Source organism: Pseudophryne corroboree, chromosome 6, assembly GCF_028390025.1.
Source record: "Pseudophryne corroboree isolate aPseCor3 chromosome 6, aPseCor3.hap2, whole genome shotgun sequence".
Taxonomy (NCBI): Eukaryota; Metazoa; Chordata; class Amphibia; order Anura; family Myobatrachidae; genus Pseudophryne; species Pseudophryne corroboree.
In genome coordinates this window covers 438,147,767-438,170,175 of record NC_086449.1, presented here as the reverse complement: position 1 = coordinate 438,170,175, position 22,409 = coordinate 438,147,767, and the positions used below count along the sequence as shown (strand labels likewise).

Here is a 22,409-nt window from a genome sequence, read left to right as displayed (position 1 = left end):
ACGAGTAGAGTGGGCTTTAAACGATTTTGGACACCGCAAACCTGCCGTAGAATACGCATGCTGGATAGTGGACCTGATCCAGCGAGAGATCGTCTGATTAGAGGCAGGACACCCAATTTTCTTGGGATCATACAGGACAAACAGAGAATCTGATTTTCTGTGACGAGCTGTCCTCTTCACATAGATTTTCAGAGCCCTTACCACATCCAAGGACTTTGATGGAATTGAGGAGTCAGTAGCCACTGGGTTGGTTGATATGAAAAGCCGATACAACCTTTGGAAGGAACTGCTGACGTGTCCGGAGCTCAGCTCTATCCTCATGGAAGATCAAGTATGGGCTTTCACAAGACAAAGCTCCTAACTCTGACACACGTCTAGCAGAAGCCAAGGCCAACAAAGTAACAGCCTTTCATGTGAGAAACTTGACCTCAACCTCCTGTAGAGGCTCGAACCAATCCGAATGGAGGAACTGTAACACCACGTTAAGATCCCAGGGTGCACAAAGGGAGGCTGGATGTGCAGAACCCCTTTCAAGAAAGTCTGAACCTCAGGGAGGGAAGCCAGTTGTTTCTTGAAGAAAATGGATAAGGCCGAAATCTGGACCTTTATGGATCCCAAACTCAGGCCCATATCCACGCCTGTTTGCAGGAAGAGGAGAAACCGTCCCAGTTGAAACTCCACCGTAGGAAACTTCTTGGATTCACACCAAGATACATACTTTTTCCAAATGCGATGGTAATGTTTAGAAGTAACTCCATTCCTAGCCTGTATCAGGGTAGGAATAACCTTGTTAGGAATGCCCTTCCGAGCTAATATCTGGTGTTCAACCTCCATGCCGTCATACGTAGCCATGGTAAGTCTTCATAAGTGAACGGCCCCTGTTGCAGGAGGTCCTCCCGAAGAGGAAGAGGTCTCGGATCTTCCAGCAGTAGATCCAGAAGATCCGCGTACCAAGCCCTTCTTGGCCAGTCTGGAGCAATGAGGATTGCCTGAACTTTGGTTCTCTTTATGAGTTTTAGAATACTTGGAATGAGTGGAAGTGGAGGAAACACGTACACTGACTGGAACACCCACGGAGTCATCAGGGCGTCCACCGCCACTGCTTGTGGGTCTCTTGACCTGGAACAGTACCTCCGAAGTGCTTGTTGAGATGGGAGGCCAACATGTCTATTTGAGGTACACACCAAAGATTTGTCACCTCCGTGAACACCTCCGGATGGAGGACCCACTCTCCTGGATGGAGATCGTGTCTGCTGAGGAAGTCCGCTTCCCAATTGTCCACTCCCAGAATGAAGATTGCTGACAGCGCCAACGCGTGTTTTTCTGCCCAGAAGAGGATTCTTTTTACCTCTGACATTGCAGCTCTGCTCTTCGTTCCGCCCTGTCGGTTTATGTAAGCCACCATCGTTACATTGTCCGACTGCACCTGCATGGCCTGATCTTGTAGAAGATGTGCCACTTGTAGAAGACCGTTGTACACGGCCCTTAATTCCAGAATGTTGATTGGAAGAATGGATTCCAGACCTAACCACCTTCCTTGGAAGATCTCTCCTTGGGTGACTGCGCCCCAACCTCTGAGACTTGCATCCGTGGTTAGAAAGATCCAGTTCTGAATCCCGAACCTGTGGCCCTCTAAAAGGTAAGGCATTTGCAGCCACCATAGGAGTGAGATCCTGGCTGTCAGTGACAGACGAATCCTCTGATGCATGTGTAGGTGAGATCCTGACCACTTGTCCAGGAGATCCAGTTGGAAGGACTGTGCATGAAATCTTCCGTACTGAAGAGCCTCGTAGGAGGCAACCATCTTCTCCAGAAGGCAAATGCACTGATGAACCGATACCCGTGCAGGCTTCAAGACATCCCGGACCATAGTTTGGATCACCAAGGCCTTCTCCACCGGTAGAAACACCCTCTGCACTTCCGTGTCGAGGATCATCCCCAGGAAAGACAATCTACTTGTCAGTTCCAAATGTGATTTTGGAAGATTCAGGATCCATCCATGTTTCCTGAGCAGTCGAGTCGTGAGAGCAATTGACTGCAACAACCTTTCCCTGGAAGATGCCTTTATCAGCAGATCATCCAGACAAGGGATTATATTCACCCCCTTGCTGTGGAGGAGAATCATCATCTCTGCCATCACCTTGGCGAATACCCTCGGTGCTGTGGGGAGGCCGAACGGCAGTGCCTGGTACTGATAGTGACAGTCCAACAGCGCAAATCTGAAATAAGCCTGGTGTGGCGGCCAAATCGGAATGTGGAGGTACGCATCCCTGATGTCCAAGGACACCAGAAACTCTCCCTCCTCCAGCCCTGAGATCACCGCTTTTAGAGACTCAATTTTGAACTTGAATTCCCTCAGATAAGGGTTTAGCGACATCAGGTTCAGAATAGGCCTGACCGAACCATCTGGTTTCGGTACCACAAACAGGTTTGAATAGTAACCCTGGTTTACCAGATGAGGTGGAACTGGAACAATAACATCTGCCTTTTCCAATTTGTGAATGGCGTCCCGAAGGATAGCCCTTTCTGTCAGCAAAGCTGGAGGAAAAAGAGAAAAAAGGCTGTATTGTCGATGCACAAGAGGAAGAGTGACCTAATTATCACATCCACCTGGAGATTCGTCAAATTTAACTTTTATTATTATTAGATTAAAAAAGTGTGAAAATAACTGATACACAAACTACGAGTATAAGCGAAACATAGAGGTTAAAATTTTGACATATACAGAACATACAAAAAAGTGCAATGGGAATAATAAATGTGATTAAAGATTAAAAAGTGTGTCCACGTGTTTATTCCAAATACCCAAATATTTATAGTAATGTTCTCACTTTAAGCCAGTCTATTACTTTGTCTAATTGTCAGCAATTCGTCTCCAATATATCTTATTGGTCACTTATGCTAATACTGATGACATTAGTGATGTAGTCAGCTGTTATCCACACTATATAGATCGTGTATCTCTCCACGGTATTGATCTATCTCATGTCCCCAATATCCACCTATCACAGTTTGATGTGTCCATTATACTGGGTTAATTCAGTAATGGGTAGTGTGGATATATGATGCAGATAATTTTCTCCTGCTTAGAAAGTGTCACATTCACCATAGTAGTATTAGTATATTTGTTGTGACTGTAGATAGTGTCAGTCCATTTTATTAATATATCTCAAGGAGATTTTAGTTGTTGTACATGTGGCTTTCATGAGACTCCCGGTAAACAAACAGAGCATCCATGTTAGGCATCACACAAAAAATAAGAATTTACTTACCGATAATTCTATTTCTCGTAGTCCGTAGTGGATGCTGGGAACTCCGTAAGGACCATGGGGAATAGCGGCTCCGCAGGAGACTGGGCACAAAAAGTAAAAGCTTTAGACTAGCTGGTGTGCACTGGCTCCTCCCCCTATGACTCTCCTCCAAGCCTCAGTTAAGATACTGTGCCCGGACGAGCGTACATAATAAGGAAGGATCTTGAATCCCGGGTAAGACTCATACCAGCCACACCAATCACACCGTACAACTCGTGATCTGAACCCAGTTAACAGTATGATAACCGTAGGAGCCTCTGAAAAGATGGCTTCCAACAATAAACAACCCGATTTGTTTGTAACAATAACTATATACAAGTATTGCAGACAATCCGCACTTGGGATGGGCGCCCAGCATCCACTACGGACTACGAGAAATAGAATTATCGGTAAGTAAATTCTTATTTTCTCTGACGTCCTAGTGGATGCTGGGAACTCCGTAAGGACCATGGGGATTATACGAAAGCTCCCAAACGGGCGGGAGAGTGCGGATGACTCTGCAGCACCGAATGAGAGAACTCCAGGTCCTCCTCAGCCAGGGTATCAAATTTGTAGAATTTAGCAAACGTGTTTGCCCCTGACCAAGTAGCTGCTCGGCAAAGTTGTAAAGCCGAGACCCCTCGGGCAGCCGCCCAAGATGAGCCCACCTTCCTTGTGGAATGGGCTTTAACAGATTTTGGCTGTGGCAGGCCTGCCACAGAATGTGCAAGTTGAATTGTACTACAAATCCAACGAGCAATCGTCTGCTTAGAAGCAGGAGCACCCAGCTTGTTGGGTGCATACAGTATAAACAGCGAGTCAGATTTTCTGACTCCAGCCGTCCTGGAAACATATATTTTCAGGGCCCTGACTACGTCCAGCAACTTGGAGTCCTCCAAGTCCCTAGTAGCCACAGGTACCACAATAGGTTGATTCATGTGAAACGCTGAAACCACCTTAGGGAGAAATTGAGGACGAGTCCTCAATTTCGCCCTATCCGAATGAAATATCAGGTAAGGGCTTTTATAGGATAAAGCCGCCAATTCTGATACGCGCCTGGCTGAAGCCAGGGCCAACAGCATTACCACTTTCCATGTGAGATATTTCAAATCCACTGTGGCAAGTGGTTCAAACCAATGTGATTTTAGGAACCCTAAAACTACATTGAGATCCCAAGGTGCCACTGGAGGCACAAAAGTATATGTATATGTATATGCTGTATAAAAGTATAAAATTATATGTATAAAAGTATATGCTGTATATGCAGTACCCCTTTGACAAACGTCTGAACTTCAGGCACTGAAGCCAGTTCTTTCTGGAAGAAGATCGACAGGGCCGAAATTTGAACCTTAATGGATCCTAATTTTAGGCCCATAGACAATCCTGCTTGCAACGACCCAGTTGAAACGACCCAGTTGAAATTCCTCCGTAGGGGCCTTCTTGGCCTCACACCACGCAACATATTTTCGCCAAATGCGATGATAATGTTTCGCAGTTACATCCTTCCTGGCCTTGATCAGGGTAGGGATGACTTCATCTGGAATGCCTTTTTCCTTCAGGATCCGGTGTTCAACCGCCATGCCGTCAAACGCAGCCGCGGTAAGTCTTGGAACAGACAAGGTCCCTGCTGGAGCAGGTCCTTCCTTAGAGGTAGAGGCCACGGGTCCTCCGTGAGCATCTCTTGCAGCTCCGGGTACCAAGTTCTTCTTGGCCAATCCGGAGCCACGAGTATCGTTCTTACTCCTCTCCTTCTTATGATTCTCAGTACTTTTGGTATGAGAGGAAGAGGAGGGAACACATATACCGACTGGAAAACCCACGGAGTTACCAGAGCGTCCACCGCTATTGCCTGAGGGTCCCTTGACCTGGCGCAATATCTGTCCAGTTTCTTGTTGAGACGGGACGCCATCATGTCCACCTTTGGTTTTTCCCAACGGTTTACAATCACTTGGAAGACTTCTGGATGAAGTCCCCACTCCCCCGGGTGGAGGTCGTGTCTGCTGAGGAAGTCTGCTTCCCAGTTGTCCACTCCCGGAATGAACACTGCTGACAGTGCTATCACATGATTTTCCGCCCAGCGGAGAATCCTTGCAGCTTCTGCCATTGCCCTCCTGCTTCTTGTGCCGCCCTGTCTGTTTACGTGGGCGACAGCCGTGATGTTGTCCGACTGGATCAATACCGGTTGACCCTGAAGCAGAGGCCTTGCTTGACTTAGGGCATTGTAAATGGCCCTTAGCTCTAGGATATTTATGCGAAGAGACGTTTCCATGCTTGACCACAAGCCCTGGAAATTTCTTCCCTGTGTGACTGCTCCCCAGCCTCTCAGGCTGGCATCCGTGGTTACCAGCATCCAATCCTGAATGCCGAATCTGCGGCCCTCTAGAAGATGAGCCTTCTGTAACCACCACAGGAGAGATACCCTTGTCCTTGGAGATAGGGTTATCCGCTGATGCATCTGAAGATGCGATCCGGACCATTTGTCCAGCAGATCCCACTGAAAAGTTCTTGCATGGAATCTTCCGAATGGAATCGCTTCGTAAGAAGCCACCATTTTTCCCAGGACTCTCGTGCACTGATGCACTGACACTTGTCCTGGTTTTAGGAGGTTCCTGACTAGCTCGGATAACTCCCTGGCCTTCTCCTCCGGGAGAAACACCTTTTTCTGGACTGTGTCCAGAATCATCCCTAGGAACAGTAGACGTGTTGTTGGAATCAGCTGTGATTTTGGGATATTTAGAATCCACCCGTGCTGACGTAGCACTACCTGAGATAGTGCTACTCCGACCTCTAACTGTTCCCTGGACCTTGCCCTTATCAGGAGATCGTCCAAGTAAGGGATAATTAATACGCCTTTTCTTCGAAGAAGAATCATCATATCGGCCATTACCTTGGTAAAGACCCGTGGTGCCGTGGACAATCCAAACGGCAGCGTCTGAAACTGATAATGACAGTTTTGTATCACAAACCTGAGGTACCCTTGGTGAGAAGGGTAGATTGGGACATGGAGATAAGCATCCTTGATGTCTAGAGATACCATATAGTCCCCTTCTTCCAGGTTCGCTATCACTGCTCTGAGTGACTCCATCTTGAATTTGAACCTTTTTATGTAAGTGTTCAAAGATTTTAGATTTAAAATTGGTCTCACCGAGCCGTCCGGCTTCGGTACCACAAACAGCGTGGAATAATACCCCTTTCCCTGTTGTAGGAGGGGTACCTTGATTATCACCTGCTGGGAATACAGCTTGTGAATAGCTTCCAATACTGCCTCCCTGTCGGAGGGAGACGTTGGTAGAGCAGACTTCAGGAACCGGCGAGGGGGAGACGTCTCGAATTCCAATTTGTACCCCTGTGATACTACCTGCAGGATCCAGGGGTCCACTTGCGAGTGAGCCCACTGCGCGCTGAAATTCTTGAGACGGCCCCCCACCGTGCCCGAGTCTGCTTGCAGAGCCCCAGCGTCATGCTGAGGACTTGGCAGAAGCGGGGGAGGGCTTCTGCTCCTGGGAAGAGGCTGCATGGTGCAGTCTTTTTCCCCTTCCTCTGCCCCGGGGCAGGAATGAGCGGCCTTTTTCCCTCTTGCCCTTATAGGGACGAAAGGACTGGGTTTGAAAAGACGGTGTCTTTTTCTGCTGAGAGGTGACCTGGGGTAAAAAGGTGGATTTTCCAGCCGTTGCCTTGGCCACCAGGTCCGATAGACCGACCCCAAATAACTCCTCCCCTTTATACGGCAATACTTCCATATGTCGTTTGGAATCCGCATCACCTGACCACTGTCGCGTCCATAACGTTCTTCTGGCAGAAATGGACATCGCACTTACTCTAGATGCCAGGGTGCAAATATCCCTCTGTGCATCTCGCATATATAGTAATGCATCCTTTAAATGCTCTATAGTTAATAATATACTGTCCCTATCCAGGGTATCAATATTTTCAGTCAGGGAATCCGACCAAGCCACTCCAGCGCTGCACATCCAGGCTGAGGCGATCGCTGGTCGCAGTATAACACCGGTATGTGTGTATATACCTTTTAAGATATTTTCCAGCCTTCTATCAGCTGGTTCCTTGAGAGCGGCCGTATCAGGAGACGGTAACGCCACTTGTTTTGATAAGCGTGTGAGCGCCTTATCTACCCTAGGGGGTGTTTCCCAACGCGCCCTAACCTCTGGCGGGAAAGGGTATAGTGCCAATAATTTATTAGAAATCAGCAGTTTTTTATCGGGGGAAACCCACGCTTTATCACACACCTCATTTAATTCATCTGACTCAGGAAAAACTACTGGTAGTTTTTTCACACCCCACATAATACCCTTTTTTGTGGTACTTGTAGTGTCAGAAATGTTCAATGCCTCCTTCATTGCCGTGATCATGTAACGTGTGGCCCTACTGGACATTACGTTTGTCTCGTCACCGTCGACACTGGATTCAGTATCCGTGTCAGGGTCTGTGTCGACCATCTGAGGTAACGGGCGTTTTAGCGCCCCTGACGGTGTCTGAGACGCCTGAACAGGCACTAATTGATTTGTCGGCTGTCTCATGTCGTCAACAGTTTTTTGCAAAGTGCTGACATTGTCACGTAATACTTTTACTTCTAAGCAGCTCAGGAGAGCCACCTAGCTTGCACCCTTCTCGTTCGGGCACAAAAATCTAACTGAGGCTTGGAGGAGGGTCATAGGGGGAGGAGCCAGTGCACACCAGCTAGTCTAAAGCTTTTACTTTTTGTGCCCAGTCTCCTGCGGAGCCGCTATTCCCCATGGTCCTTACGGAGTTCCCAGCATCCACTAGGACGTCAGAGAAATCAATAGTGATGTTCGCCAACTTAATTTGGCTGATGGTGAGCACAATATGTAAATTTAATTAAGTTCAATATAGATACAGTTCTGGTATATAGTGTATAGCGGGAGATAAGTGTCTCCCTTACTTCTCAAGTATTGATATATTTATGATATACAAAATAGATTGCTGTTATGGTCAGCTAATCACAGTAGTCGTATCCCTGGAGGGAAAAAACACCTCTAGTAATAGGAATTAAGAATTTATCAGTTTTCCTGCGCCACTGGCTATATTGCCATGACTGGGAATATACATATCTATTTAATCTGTACTGTGTATTTTCAAATATGACGATTTCAGGTACAGATTTTATTGTTGTGGTTCAAATAATCCTTATAAGACCAGTGCATTCACTGTGTAGCTGCACAGAATACTGAAACATATGTTGTGTTAGTATTCATCAGATTGTATCATAAATGTATCCCCATACCCACTAGGTGGCTTGGAGAGTTAACTTTGAAACATTTGTTGCATTTGTGCCCAGAGCCGGCCATAGGCATAGGCAAACTAGGCAATTGCCTAGGGCATTTGGTATGCCTAGGGGCATCAGCAGCTTCTGCTGAGTAAAATGATATGCAGCATGCCTATATTCTGTATGTAGCATTTAATATGCAGATACAGCCACAGTCTCACACAGTATATAGGCAGAGCCGGCCCTAGCCAATTTGATGCCCTAGGCAAGATTCTGTCTGGTGCCCCCCCCGCCTCCCAAGGGAGATAGTGGACGACTGGGAGAGGGACCAGGACAGATGGGGCAGGTGAGAGGAGTGACAGGAACACAACAGAGGTGACAGGGCAAGGTCAGAGGGGATATGGACAGGGCAGAGAGGTGATAGTGCTGAGACAGAGGGGACAGGGGTATGACAGTGGGGAATGGGACAATACAGTGAGGATAGTACAGAGGTGATAGGACTGAGGGAACAGGACAGTGATAGGACAGAGGTCATAGGACCAGGACAGGGAGGACAGGAGAGCGGGGTGACAGGGACAGGACCACGGCAGAGGTGATAGGGACGGGACAGTGATGGCAGAACAAAAGGCAAGCCAGGATAGAGGTGACATGGACAGGGCTAGAACACAGGTGTCAGGACCAGGACAGATGGGACAGGAGAGAGGAGTGACAGAAACACAATATGATGACAGGGCAAGGTCAGAGTGGATAGGGACAGGACATAGGGGACAGGAGAGAGGAGTGATAGCGCTGGCCTATTCCTGGTGCTCTCCCCCCTCAGCTCACATCTCACCTGGAGGAAAATGACTTCTAGGCGCTGGTGCCCGAACCCACGTGTCTGTGTCCAGCTCTTGCACGGGGGTAATCTGGACACTGGCTGGGTGATGCTGCAGGCAGTTCCAGCTCGGCAGCCTGTGGTCGGGATGGTCTCAGCAGGCAGCTCTGGGATGGCAGCCTGTAGTTTGTAGGGTCATCGGGTAGCGCGACCCTGAAGGGCACAGATGGAATGTCTGGCCACTCATCTCAGGAGGAGGGGGCGGTAGCGAGCAAAGCCGCTGCTAGGGCCGGTGATCAGGGAGCCCACAACACTACGGCGGTTGACAGCAGGGACCTTCTGGCGGCGGCTACCCGCATCTGGAGTGCACACACACACTCCGCTCCCTCTCTGGTGCTACAGCAGGCGGCTCTGCTCAGATATGCAAGAGCAGAGCCGCCAGCGGCGCTGAACATTGGGTGCCCCACAGAGCAGTAGTGGTAGCTGAGCCAGCACCTAGCTGAAGCTAGGGCCGGCTCTGGGCGCCGGTTCTTCCAGCTGCAGATCATCAGGTACTCGGTGGTGGAAGGGAGAGCTATGAGTCCCTTCCTTGTCCCACTGTGTGATTGGACCAGCAGATCCAGCACTGGATCCGCTGTCCAATCACATGTGCCTCGCTGGCAGGGGCGTGCTTTCCCTGCCAGCGAGGCACTTGTAGAAGTGCCGCTTTCAGTGTTTTTTTACATGGGCTTGTACAGCCCAGTGTTTGGCCCTGCCCCCCGCTCTGTCCCCGTTCCCACTGTCAGTGGGAGGCACTAGCTATCAGTGCCTCCCAAACTAGTTTAATCATCTAAAATGATTAGATTAATATAAAAAAAATACATATGACACAGAATGTGTCATATGTATCTTTTTGTATTTTAATCATTGATGACAGGGGAGGCCCTCCAGATGCGGGTAGCCGCCGCCAGAAGGTCCCTGCTGTCAACCGCCGTAGTGTTGTGGGCTCCCTGATCACCGGCCCTAGCAGCGGCTTTGCTCGCTACCGCCCCCTCCTCCTGAGATGAGTGGCCAGACATTCCATCTGTGCCCTTCAGGGTCGCGCTACCCGATGACCCACAAACTACAGGCTGCCATCCCAGAGCTGCCTGCTGAGACCATCCCGACCACAGGCTGCCGAGCTGGAACTGCCTGCAGCATCACCCAGCCAGTGTCCAGATTACCCCGTGCAAGAGCTGGACACAGACACGTGGGTTCGGGCACCAGCGCCTAGAAGTCATTTTCCTCCAGGTGAGATGTGAGCTGAGGGGGGAGAGCACCAGGAATAGGTCAGCGCTATCACTCCTCTCTCCTGTGTCCTGTCCCTATCCACTCTGACCTTGCCCTGTCATCATATTGTGTTCCTGTCACTCCTCTCTCCTGTCCCCTATGTCCTGTCCCTATCCACTCTGACCTTGCCCTGTCATCATATTGTGTTTGTCACTCCTCTCTCCTGTCCCATCTGTCCTGGTCCTGACACATGTGTTCTAGCCCTGTCCATGTCACCTCTATCCTGGCTTGCCTTTTGTTCTGCCATCACTGTCCCGTCCCTATCACCTCTGCCGTGGTCCTGTCCCTGTCACCCCGCTCTCCTGTCCTCCCTGTCCTGGTCCTATGACCTCTGTCCTATCACTGTCCTGTTCCCTCAGTCCTATCACCTCTGTACTATCCTCACTGTATTGTCCCATTCCCCACTGTCATACCCCTGTCCCCTCTGTCTCAGCACTATCACCTCTCTGCCCTGTTCATATCCCCTCTGACCTTGCCCTGTCACCTCTGTTGTGTTCCTGTCACTCCTCTCACCTGCCCCATCTGTCCTGGTCCCTCTCCCAGTCGTCCACTATCTTCCTTGGGAGGCGGGGGGGGCACCAGACAGAATCTTGTCTAGGGCATCAAATTGGCTAGGGCCGGCTCTGTTTGTGCCTATAGGTTGTTTTCCTGTGCCACTGGCTATATTGCCATGACTGGAAATATACGTATCTATTTGATCTGTACTATGTATTCTCAAATATGACGATCTCAAGTACAGATTTTCTTATTGTAATTTAAACAATCCTTATGAGATCAGTACATTCACTGTGTGGCTGCACAAGATACTGAAACATATGTTGTGTTAATATTCATCAGACTGTATCATAAATGTATCCACATACCCACTAGGTGGCTTGGAGAGTTAACTTTGAAACATTTGTTGCATTTGTGCCCATTGATTGTTACCACAGGTGCCTCATACCACTCCTAAATCACTGACATAAATGCACAGCGCATATTTAGTAAATTAGTGCAGCTGCTATCCCTTTGTAATATAATATTGGAGCGGCTGACATTTGATGTAGCATTGGTTACATTCTCACTGAGATGGCTACCTAACACACAGGAATACAGATCTCTACAATTTGATATGATCATCTGCCTGCTGTTCGGTGCTCAAAGATTGTAAGAGTTAACTATGCATGAGAGTCAAGACTGGCTAAACATTCAATTCTATCATAGAGCAAGGGCATAGAGAACACGCGGACACACGCTGCCCACACACGTGTCCCGCCGTTACTCTGACAGCTTTGTCAGGACTGAACCCGAATGCCTCTCCTGGAATGAAATTTAAGCTCTCCCTGTCATCCAATCCGTATGGGTTACCCGGTCACATGCAGTTACTGGCCAATCCCCGTGCCGTCTTCATGGTCACATGACCCGTGTAGCCAATCACGGAGTGTCATGATCCCCATGGTAACGGCTACTAACAGCGCCGCGTTCCCGGACACTGCTAAATCCTGGTGCCCCTTCATCTGAATGCACAAATACCTATACGTTTGTTCTGTTTAAGATATTGATTCTGAAAGCCCATCCTTCGGTGCCCCTAATCTTGTTAGTTTATGTGCATATTAAAGACTCGGATTTTACTCGTTTAGCATATTAGATATTTATTCTTATTGGTAATGCTATTGTAAATATACCCGTTCGGCGCCAATGTCACCCTGTATCATGTATAATACATAAGTTCCTCAGATTCAAGTACATATGTCATTCAGATATGGATTATGTTTATCTTGTCATTGTCCAATTGTCCTTCAAAGTACCGTTGTTATGTTAGACATGGCAGAATAAATACTTGTGATTGTGAAACTTTTTTCTGGATCGATCCAAACTGGTAAGTATATCTAAATTATATAAGTGACTAAAAGGCTGATTAAACAAGCTCATCAATTTTTCACCATTTTACTGACTAGCCACTAAATTAATTATAAAAAAAAATAAAAATTCATCAAATCAATCCTACCAGGTAGATATATACATTTAATATAGGGAGCATATAATAAGATTTCATCAATCACACAGCAAATTGTTTAAAGGTCCATTGAAGTCAATATTTGCCATAATGAATGATTATATGTATTTTAGCACAGACCGCTCAGCACACATCTCTCCCCCGCGCTCAGCACAGCGCGATGTGTGCTGAGCGGGGGACGCTTATTTCACACAGCGGTAAAATGAGCGATGTGCTAGATTCCAAATCTGGAGTCAGCGGTAGCGCCGCGCATCGCTATCATTATGGGCATACACACGGAGAGATCCGTGCTTAATTTCTAAGCAATCTATTCAGATTGCTTAGAATTTAAGCACGGATCTCTCCGTGTGTACCACCTTAACACAAAAATGTAGATATAGTCTTAATCATTTTACAAAAAACACTCACCTAACAAAACACTAAAGGGGGGTACACACGGAGTGATGTTCTCTTAATTTTTAAGCAATCTGACTAGATTGCTTAGAAATTAAGAACACATCACTCTATGTATAGGGGTGCCGGCGAAAGCGATGCACAGCCCCACGTGTCACTATCGCCGGTGCTAGATTGGCATGCATGCCGGTACGATCGAGCACATCGCTCATTTCACCGCTGGGTGAAATGAGCGCCCCCCTCACTCAGCACACATCGCGCTGTGCTAAGTGGGGGGGGGATGTGTGCTGAGCGGTCACTGATAGATCGCTCAGCACACATCTCTGAGGAAATCTCCCCATCTGTACTAGGCTTAAAATAACAGATAATAGCAACAGATAATCTTTTGACATACCTTTGGGGAATGTAAAACATCTTCTCTGGTGGAGGTTTGAATAGAACTCCTTCATAAACTGGCCACAGGCCACCTAAAATTCTGAATAAGGAACTTTTTCCACAACCATTGGGGCCAGTGATGAGAAGATGCATCCCTTCCTTCACCTAAACATAAAAGTAAGTCAGATATGCTCACCTGTCAAACATGTGCAATGCAGTAATTAAAGCATTTACTATTTGACAAAAAAAAAAAAAAACAATACCTATATAATAATAATCGGCTATGGCATGTCCTGTGATCAACATTCCATACCCACCAATGGCACTCCCTACCAGGAGAGGAGAATCCTGTAGCGCTGGCTCAGGAAAGTATTACAGAGAAGGAGGTGGGCAGCTGGCAAATTTTGGCATATGGTGGGCCCATTTTTCTATTAATAACAATATATATCAAATGGAATGTCACCCCACTAAGACCCCAAACTTTCCAAAATGCAAGGAGACAAATCTGCTGCTCAACTATTTTCTTCAGTTACTTTGTAGGAACTTGTGTTGTAGGAATGACAGCATCCAAATGAACAACCACTGCATTTCTTCAACAATGTTTGGTTCCAAAACCAGTTAAGCAAAAAGTTGTACATTAGGCTGTGTACATACCCGACCAACCTACCAGCCGGCCGACTGTCCTGCTGAACAAGCTACACACATACACATACCAATCAGCTGCTAGATATGTCTGGGCAGACATCACTGCTGGGAAGGCATTTAAATTCGCCCATCCAGCTGTGATGTCATTGTCGGCTGCATCAAGAATAACGGTTCGGCAGGTCGGTCGCATATACACAAAAGCAGATGTACTAATATGCGGAAAGTGTTTGGACGATAACCATAAAAGCGCCCAAAACAAAGCAAGCCTAAAGGTGGGTACACACTATTAGATATATCTGCAGATCAATTGATCTGCAGATATATCTATGTACGGATCGGGCAGTGTGCTGTGCATACACACAGCCCGATCCGTCGGGGGACTGACGTCATGAACTGGGCGGGCGTGTACACACACCCGCCCAGTTCAGCTGTCAATCACGGACGACCGCCCCGTACACACACAGCGACGCACCAATATATCGTTAGATATATTGGCTGTCGGCTGTGCTGCGCGGCCGACGCGATACGTCTGTGAACGACGGAGTTCACAGACGTATCGCCCGTACACACTGGCCGACGGTCCCGCGATGTATCGGCCGTTCAAGAGAACGGCCGATATATCGACCAGTGTGTACGGGCCTTAAGGGTCAATACAAAGTGTGTCCCTAATTCCCCAAAAAAATGGCAACGTTAAAAACGGAGGTAGTAAAGACCTTATGGCACTGAGTTTAAAATATCACACTACTTGGAAATGTGATGTTTAAACTCCGTGTCATCAGGTCTTTACTACCTTTACTAACTCCATTTTTAGATATACTGCTATATCTACAAGATATAGCAGTCAAGATATAGCAGTACACGGCTTTCACCGTGCTGCAGAACTGAAGGGATCTGTCTGTAAACAACACTGTTTACAGACATCGGCAATACACACAAACCGATGCACTTAGCGATATACATAGTTTGTTGACTCTACGAATTATATATATCTCAGTGGGGGGAATCCAATTGCAGATGGTGTTCTTGCCCTCGCGAGATTGTGCGGCAACAACCTCACTTTACGGCAGCTTGGACTTGCACAATTTTATTCATAGGCTTGCGTACAAAATTATGCAGATTTGGGGTAAGGTTGGGCTGTGAGGGGTGCGAGATGCGGTGACGTTGTTGGCATCACCACAACTTTGCAATGGCAGCTTGCAGTCTTAACCCGCAATTGGATTAACCCCAGTGTTTACCCAGCTGCTTGAATTATTTTTATATATAAATAAATATATATATAAATATATATATATATATATATATACATACATACATACACACATACATACAGGTTGAGTATTCCATGTCCAAATATTTGAATATATACGGAATATTAAAAAATACGGAATATTATGAGCTGCAATAGCTAAACCTTTGTTTTCTGATGGCTCAATGTATACAAACTTTGTTTAGTACACAAAGTTATTACAAATATTGTATTAAATGACCTTCAAGCTGTGTGTATTAGGTGTATATGAAACATATTTGAATTGTGTTTATGTACACAAACTTTGTTTAATGCACAAAGTTATTATAAACATTGGCTAAACTTACCTTCAGGCTGTGTGTATAAGGTGTACACAAAACATAAATGTATTTTCTGTGCTTAGACTTGGGTCCCATCACCATGATATCTCATTATGGTATGCAATTATTCCGAAATACGGAAGAATTCAATATTCAAAATACTTCTGGTCCCAAGCATTTTGGATATGGGATACTCAACCCATATATATATATATATATATATATATATATATATACATACACACACACACACACACACACACACACACACACACACACACACACATACATGCACATATGCAGTGGGGCAGCCACCGATTGTGCAAGTTGACCCACTTAAAAAGATGAGAGAGGTCTGTAATTATTTCCATCATAGGTACACTTCAACTGTGAGAGACAGAATCTGGGGGGGAAAAAAATATATATATATTCTTGCGGAAAATAAATATTTGGACAATCAAAAAGTTTAACTCAATACTTTGTAATATAACCTCGGTTGGCAACTGCAGAGGTCAAATGTTTCCTGTAGTTCTTGACCAGGTTTGCACACACTGTAGCAGGTATTTTGTCCCACTCTTCCATGCAGATCTTCTCTAGATCTGTCATGTTTTGGGGCTGGTGCCGGGCAACACAGACTTTCAACTCCCTCCACAGATTTTCTATTGGGTTGAGGTCTGGAGACTGGCTAGGCCACTCCAGGACCTTGAAATGCTTCTTACGGAGCCACTCCTTAGTTGCCCGGGCAGTGTGTTTGGGGTCATTGTCATGCTGGAAGACCCAGCCACGTTCCATCTTCAATGCTCTTACTGAGGTAAGGAGGTTTTTGGCCAAAATCTCACAATACATGGCCCCATTCATCCTCTCCTTAATACGGATCAGTCGTCCTGTCCCCTTTGCAGAAAAGCAGCCCCAAAGCATGATGTTTCCACCCCCATGCTTCAGAGTGGGTATGGTATTCTTGGGATGTCATTCATCATTCTACTCCCTTCAAACATGGTGAGTGGAGTTTATACCAAAAAGTTTGATTTTGCTCACATCTGACCACATTACATTCTCCCAATCCTCCTCTGGATAATCCAGATGGTCACTGGCAAACTTTAGACGGGCCTAGACATGTGCTGGCTTAAGCAGGGGGACCTTTCGGGCGCTGCAGGATTTCAATCCATGCCGACTTAGTGTGTTACTAATGGTAACCTTTGTGACTGTGGTCCCAGCTCTCTTGAGGTCATTGACCAGGTCCCCCTGTGTAGTTCTGGGCTGATTCCTCACCATTCTCAAGATCATTGAGACCCCATGAGGTGAGATCTTGCATGGAGCCCCAGGTCGAGAGAGATTGTCAGTGATCTTGTATTTCTTCCATTTTTTAATCATTGCATCAACAGTTGATCTGTTCTCACCAAGCTCCTTGCCTATTGTCGAGTAGCTCATCCCAGCATTGTGCAGCTCTACAATTTTGTCCCTGGTGTCCTTAGACAGCTCTCTGGTCTTGGCCATGGTGGAGAGGTAGCATTCTGACTGTTTGAGGGTGTGGACAGGTGTCTTTTATACAGATAACCAGTTCAAACAGGTGCCATTAATACAGGTAACGAGTGGAGGATAGAAGAGCTTCTTAAAAAAGAAGTAACAGGTCTGTGACAGACAGAAATCTTGCTGCTTGGTAGGTGTCCAAATATTTATTTTCCACAAGAATATACAAGTAAATTGTTTAAAAATCATACAATGTGACTTCCTGTTTTTGTTTTTTTTCAGATTCTGTCTTTCACAGTTGAAGTGTACCTATGATGTAAATTACAGACCTCTCTCATCTTTTTAAGTGGGTCAACTTGCACAATCGGTGGCTGTCCAAATACTTTTTTGCCCCACTATATATATATGTATGTACATTGCTCAAAAAAATAAAGGGAACACTTAAACAACACAATGTAACTCCAAGTCAATCACACTTCTGTGAAATCAAACTGTCCACTTAGGAAGCAACACTGATTGACAATCAATTTCACATGCTGTTGTGCAAATGGAATAGACAACAGGTGGAAATTATAGGCAATTAGCAAGACACCCCCAATAAAGGAGTTGTTCTGCAGGTGGTGACCACAGACCACTTCTCAGCTCCTATGCTTTCTGGCTGATGTTTTGGTCACTTTTGAAAGCTGGCGGTGCTTTCACTCTAGTGGTAGCATGAGACGGAGTCTACAACCCACACAAGTGGCTCAGGAAGTGCAGCTCATTCAGGATGGCACATCAATGCGAGCTGTGGCAAGAAGGTTTGCTGTGTCTGTCAGCGTAGTGTCCAGAGCATGGAGGCGCTACCAGGAGACAGGCCAGTACATCAGGAGACGTGGAGGAGGCCATAGGAGGGCAACAACCCAGCAGCAGGACCGCTACCTCCGCCTTTGTGCAAGGAGGAACAGGAGGAGCACTGCCAGAGCCCTGCAAAATGACCTCCAGCAAGCCACAAATGTACATGTGCCTACTCAAACGATCAGAAACAGACTCCATGAGGGTGGTATGAGGGCCCGACGTAAGGTGGGGGTTGTGCTTACAGCCCAACACCGTGCAGGACGTTTGGCATTTGCCAGAAAACACCAAGATTGGCAAATTTGCCACTGGCGCCCTGTGCTCTTCACAGATGAAAGCAGGTTCTCACTGAGCACATGTGATAGACGTGACAGAGTCTGGAGACGCCAAGAAGAACGTTCTGCTGCCTGAAACATCCTCCAGCATGACCGGTTTGGCAGTGGGTCAGTAATGGTGTGGGGTGGCATTTCTTTGGGGGTCTGCACAGCCCTCCATGTGTTTGCCAGAGGTAGCCTGACTGCCATTAGGTACCGAGATGAGATCCTCAGACCCCTTGTGAGACCATATGCTGGTGCGGTTGGCCCTGGGTTCCTCCTAATGCAAGACAATGCTAGACCTCATGTGGCTGGAGTGTGTCAGCAGTTCCTGCAAGACGAAGGCATTGATGCTATGGACTGGCCCCCCGTTCCCCAGACCTGAATCCAATTGAGCACATCTGGGACATCATGTCTCGCTCCATCCACCAACGCCACGTTGCACCACAGACTGTCCAGGAGTTGGCGGATGCTTTAGTCCAGGTCTGGGAGGAGATCCCTCAGGAGACCATCCGCCACCTCATCAGGAGCATGCCCAGGCATTGTAGGGAGGTCATACAGGCACATGGAGGCCACACACACTACTGAGCCTCATTTTGACTTGTTTTAAGGACATTACATCAAAGTTGGATCAGCCTGTAGTGTGTTTTTCCACTTTAATTTTGAGTGTGACTCCAAATCCAGACCTCCATGGGTTAATAAATTTGATTTCCATTGATCATTTTTGTGTGATTTTGTTGTCAGCACATTCAAATATGTAAAGAACAAAGTATTTAATAAGAATATTTCATTCATTCAGATCTAGGATGTGTTGTTTAAGTGTTCCCTTTATTTTTTTGAGCAGTATATATATATATATATATATATATATATATATAGATGTCCACGAAGGTGGCGGGCGCACTCTCACACATATTAATGTTCACAAACTTTGTTGAATATCCAATGTTCTTTATAGCAGCCTTCATAAATCGACGTTTCGATCCTTCCACAGGATCTTTTTCAAGAAAGGCAGTACGATATCATATTTCAAAATGTGCAATCGTTAAACAATGCCTAAAAAGAATACAAGAAAGAGAAGAGACTCAGCCTCCCAGCATTTTCACCAGTGTGTCACATGGTGGATTGAGATACCTTTGGTTGTAAAGAACTGTGCATACCTTTAGGGACTAACATGGCTGTCTTGAACACGTGGGTGTTTTATTACACTATGGTTGAAGGTGTTTCATTAAGCAACATTTTAACTAGATAGATTATAGTCACTATGTGCACAGGGTAATTGAAGCCCGGTCCACATAGTTTTTCTGCCATCATCAAGGGGCCTGGGAGGCTGAGTCTCTTCTCTTTCTTGTATTCTTTTTAGGCATTGTTTAACGATTGCACATTTTGAAATATGATATCGTACTGCCTTTCTTGAAAAAGATCCTGTGGAAGGATCGAAACGTCGATTTATGAAGGCTGCTATAAAGAACATTGGATATTCAACAAAGTTTGTGAACATTAATATGTGTGAGAGTGCGCCCGCCACCTTCGTGGACATCTATAGATTCAGCAGACCTGTTCTGTTGGGATAGCACCCATCCTGGAATTTTGATGCGAGTACAGGACTCTCTTTCTATATTATATATATATATATATATATATATATATATATATATACATACATACATACATACATACATACATACATGTGCTCACATGCAAGGTGACTGCTACAAATAAAAACTAAAAAAGGTTACGTAATTTGCAGCTTTCAGGTCTCTGCCGAGAACTGCATGTGTGTCTTTGAAACCTCTAGAGCTCAGATGGTATATTTAGTCCAGGATGTATGAAATGTTATAAAAGAAAGTTTTAACAATATTGAAGGTTTACTCTGTGTTCCAAACCACCACAGTGATATTTGGGAAGCATGGTAAATTAAATACTAATTAGCACATTTGATTGGAATCAGCTATCTACATGTAAATTATATGTAAATGTATTCTAATTATGTGTAATTTTATTTGGTTACTCTGTAATTATGTTCTGAAGACACCCACTGATTTTGGAAATAGAGTGTTCCAGACTTTGTTACAAGTAAAACGTATTTTATCAAGTGCCCCTAGACCTACTGCTACAGTGTGGATGTTTGCTAAAGCTTGTAAGACACACTTATCTTTATCCATGCATTTCTTTTTTGTATTTGTTGTACTTTTATTGAACACATTTATCCAGTATTCATTTTCTGTTGGAAAACTTGTGTGAATCTTTAGATTTATTATGCTGTGGCACCTATTTTAACAGTAGTGACTTCTCCCGGATTTTTCTCGTTGATTAATCTCGAGCAGGCATGTCAAACTCATGGTCATCCAGTGTCACGATCCAGGTAACTGGATGCCATTATTTACCTTTCAAGTGTCTCCTGAGGCTGGCTCAGCGTTCCAGGGCCGGATCCCAGCTGCGTGGCAGATATCCTCACTTCACATTTCCTCCCTGCGATCCCACAGCGCTGTCACAGCAGTTTCAGAAATCTGATTTGTTAAATCCTTTAATGGCGCCTCCAGCCCTCTGCCGCCATCCCCGTGGATCCAGTGTGCTAATAACCAAATATGGCGTATCCTGCCATCCGCGGCCTCCGCCGCCATTACTGTCATTTCTCCACATGATTTCACAAACTGACTTTCCCTCCAAATGCCAAACATGGGCGCAGCCATGTTTTTCCAGTCACATGCTATCTCTGCACCTATCCGCTGCACTGCTGAACTCTGCATAATTGATTAGCCAATGCCTGCCTCACAGCAGGTATAAATATCCTGTGCCTGGACCAGGAAGTTGTCAGTGCTTTGGTTGTCATACCCAGTGTATCCAGTCTCTGCTCCTTGTGGTTGATTGCTAAGCTCCAGGTATTTCCAGCTCCTGTCTTCACTCCACCAGAGACCCGCACGAGTTACCACCTTGCGGTGCAGCCTGACTCTGCATATGTCCTCATTGCACCCTGCGAATGGCAGTTTCTAACACCGGCTTCCAGCGTCTGGCTTCCAGCGGTGTCCAGTCTTCTGATACCATTGGTGCTCCGCCATCGGTTTCCAAATACCATCGATGCTCCGTCATCGATTCTTAATAATCATCGATCTCTAGCATCACCAGTGTCATTTAACTTTTCTCCTGTTACACTGGTTTACCTGCACTTCTCCACAGTTCATCACCTGGTCCGGTTCTATCCGGCAAACCCGGCAGTCCACCTGTATCATTTACTCCACAGTACATCCAGCCTCAGTATAACACCAGCTGGTCAGTTCCTGCCTCCTATTTCATTATTCAGCGGGAGGGTGTTGGTAAATGTCTTTCCATCTCCTAGTCTTCCAAGACTATCTCCTTGCAAATACCACACCTAAGGATATTCCAACTACTACTGCAGTCTTTGGAACTGTGTACTGTATTTGTTAATTTACCATATCTGACTACTGCAACTGCTGATGTACCATCTGAACTGTGCTAAATAAAAACTCATTCATTTTACTCCTGGTATTGTGGTCACGCCTTCGGGCATCGGTACTGCAAGCTCATCTGCATGTCTAAGAGACCCAGCTTGCCAACCAGGTTTACACACACCTCAGCCCCTACAACTGAGGCTTCCCCTGGTCAGCACCAGCCCTCAGTTGTGACAGTAAGCACTGACCCAATGGATCCGGCCGGAGACCAGGTCCAAGCGACCAGGCCGATGCAAGAACTGGCAGCCCGTCTTGAACATCAGGAGGCTGCACAAGGCCATGTTATCCGCTATCCAGGGTCATCCAGTGTGTTGACTACAGTACCTGCGGTGGTAACCTCACCCACCATACCCGTTTCTGCTCCACGTTTCCACTTGCCGACACCTGCTAAATTTGATGGGTCCACAAAAGCCTGCCGGGGATTCTTAAATCAGTGTGAGATTCATTTTGAGTTACAGCCTGGCAGTTTCCCAACTGACCGCACCAAGGTTGCCTACATCATCTCCCTCCTCAGTGGCACCGCCCTCGATTGGGCATCACCCATATGGGAGAGATCAGATGCTCTGCTGTCTTCCTATACAGAGTTTGTGACAACATTTAGGCGCATCTTCGACGAGCCAGGTCGTGTGACATCAGCCTCCTCTGAAATCCTCCGGTTACGCCAGGGATCCCGTACAGTCGGTCAATATTTGATACAG

General features: G+C 46.3%; 1 protein-coding gene across 1 annotated transcript in view; it reads right to left on the bottom strand.

Moving 5' to 3' along the window:
• The window catches only part of ABCD2 (ATP binding cassette subfamily D member 2), a 197,581-nt gene that overhangs the window by 124,378 nt on the left and 50,794 nt on the right, over window positions 1–22,409 (bottom strand). Inside the window, exon 6 of the mRNA XM_063927090.1 lies at window positions 13,438–13,583. Coding sequence (XP_063783160.1) covers window positions 13,438–13,583 — 146 coding nt within the window. The remainder of the gene's footprint in view (window positions 1–13,437; window positions 13,584–22,409) is intronic.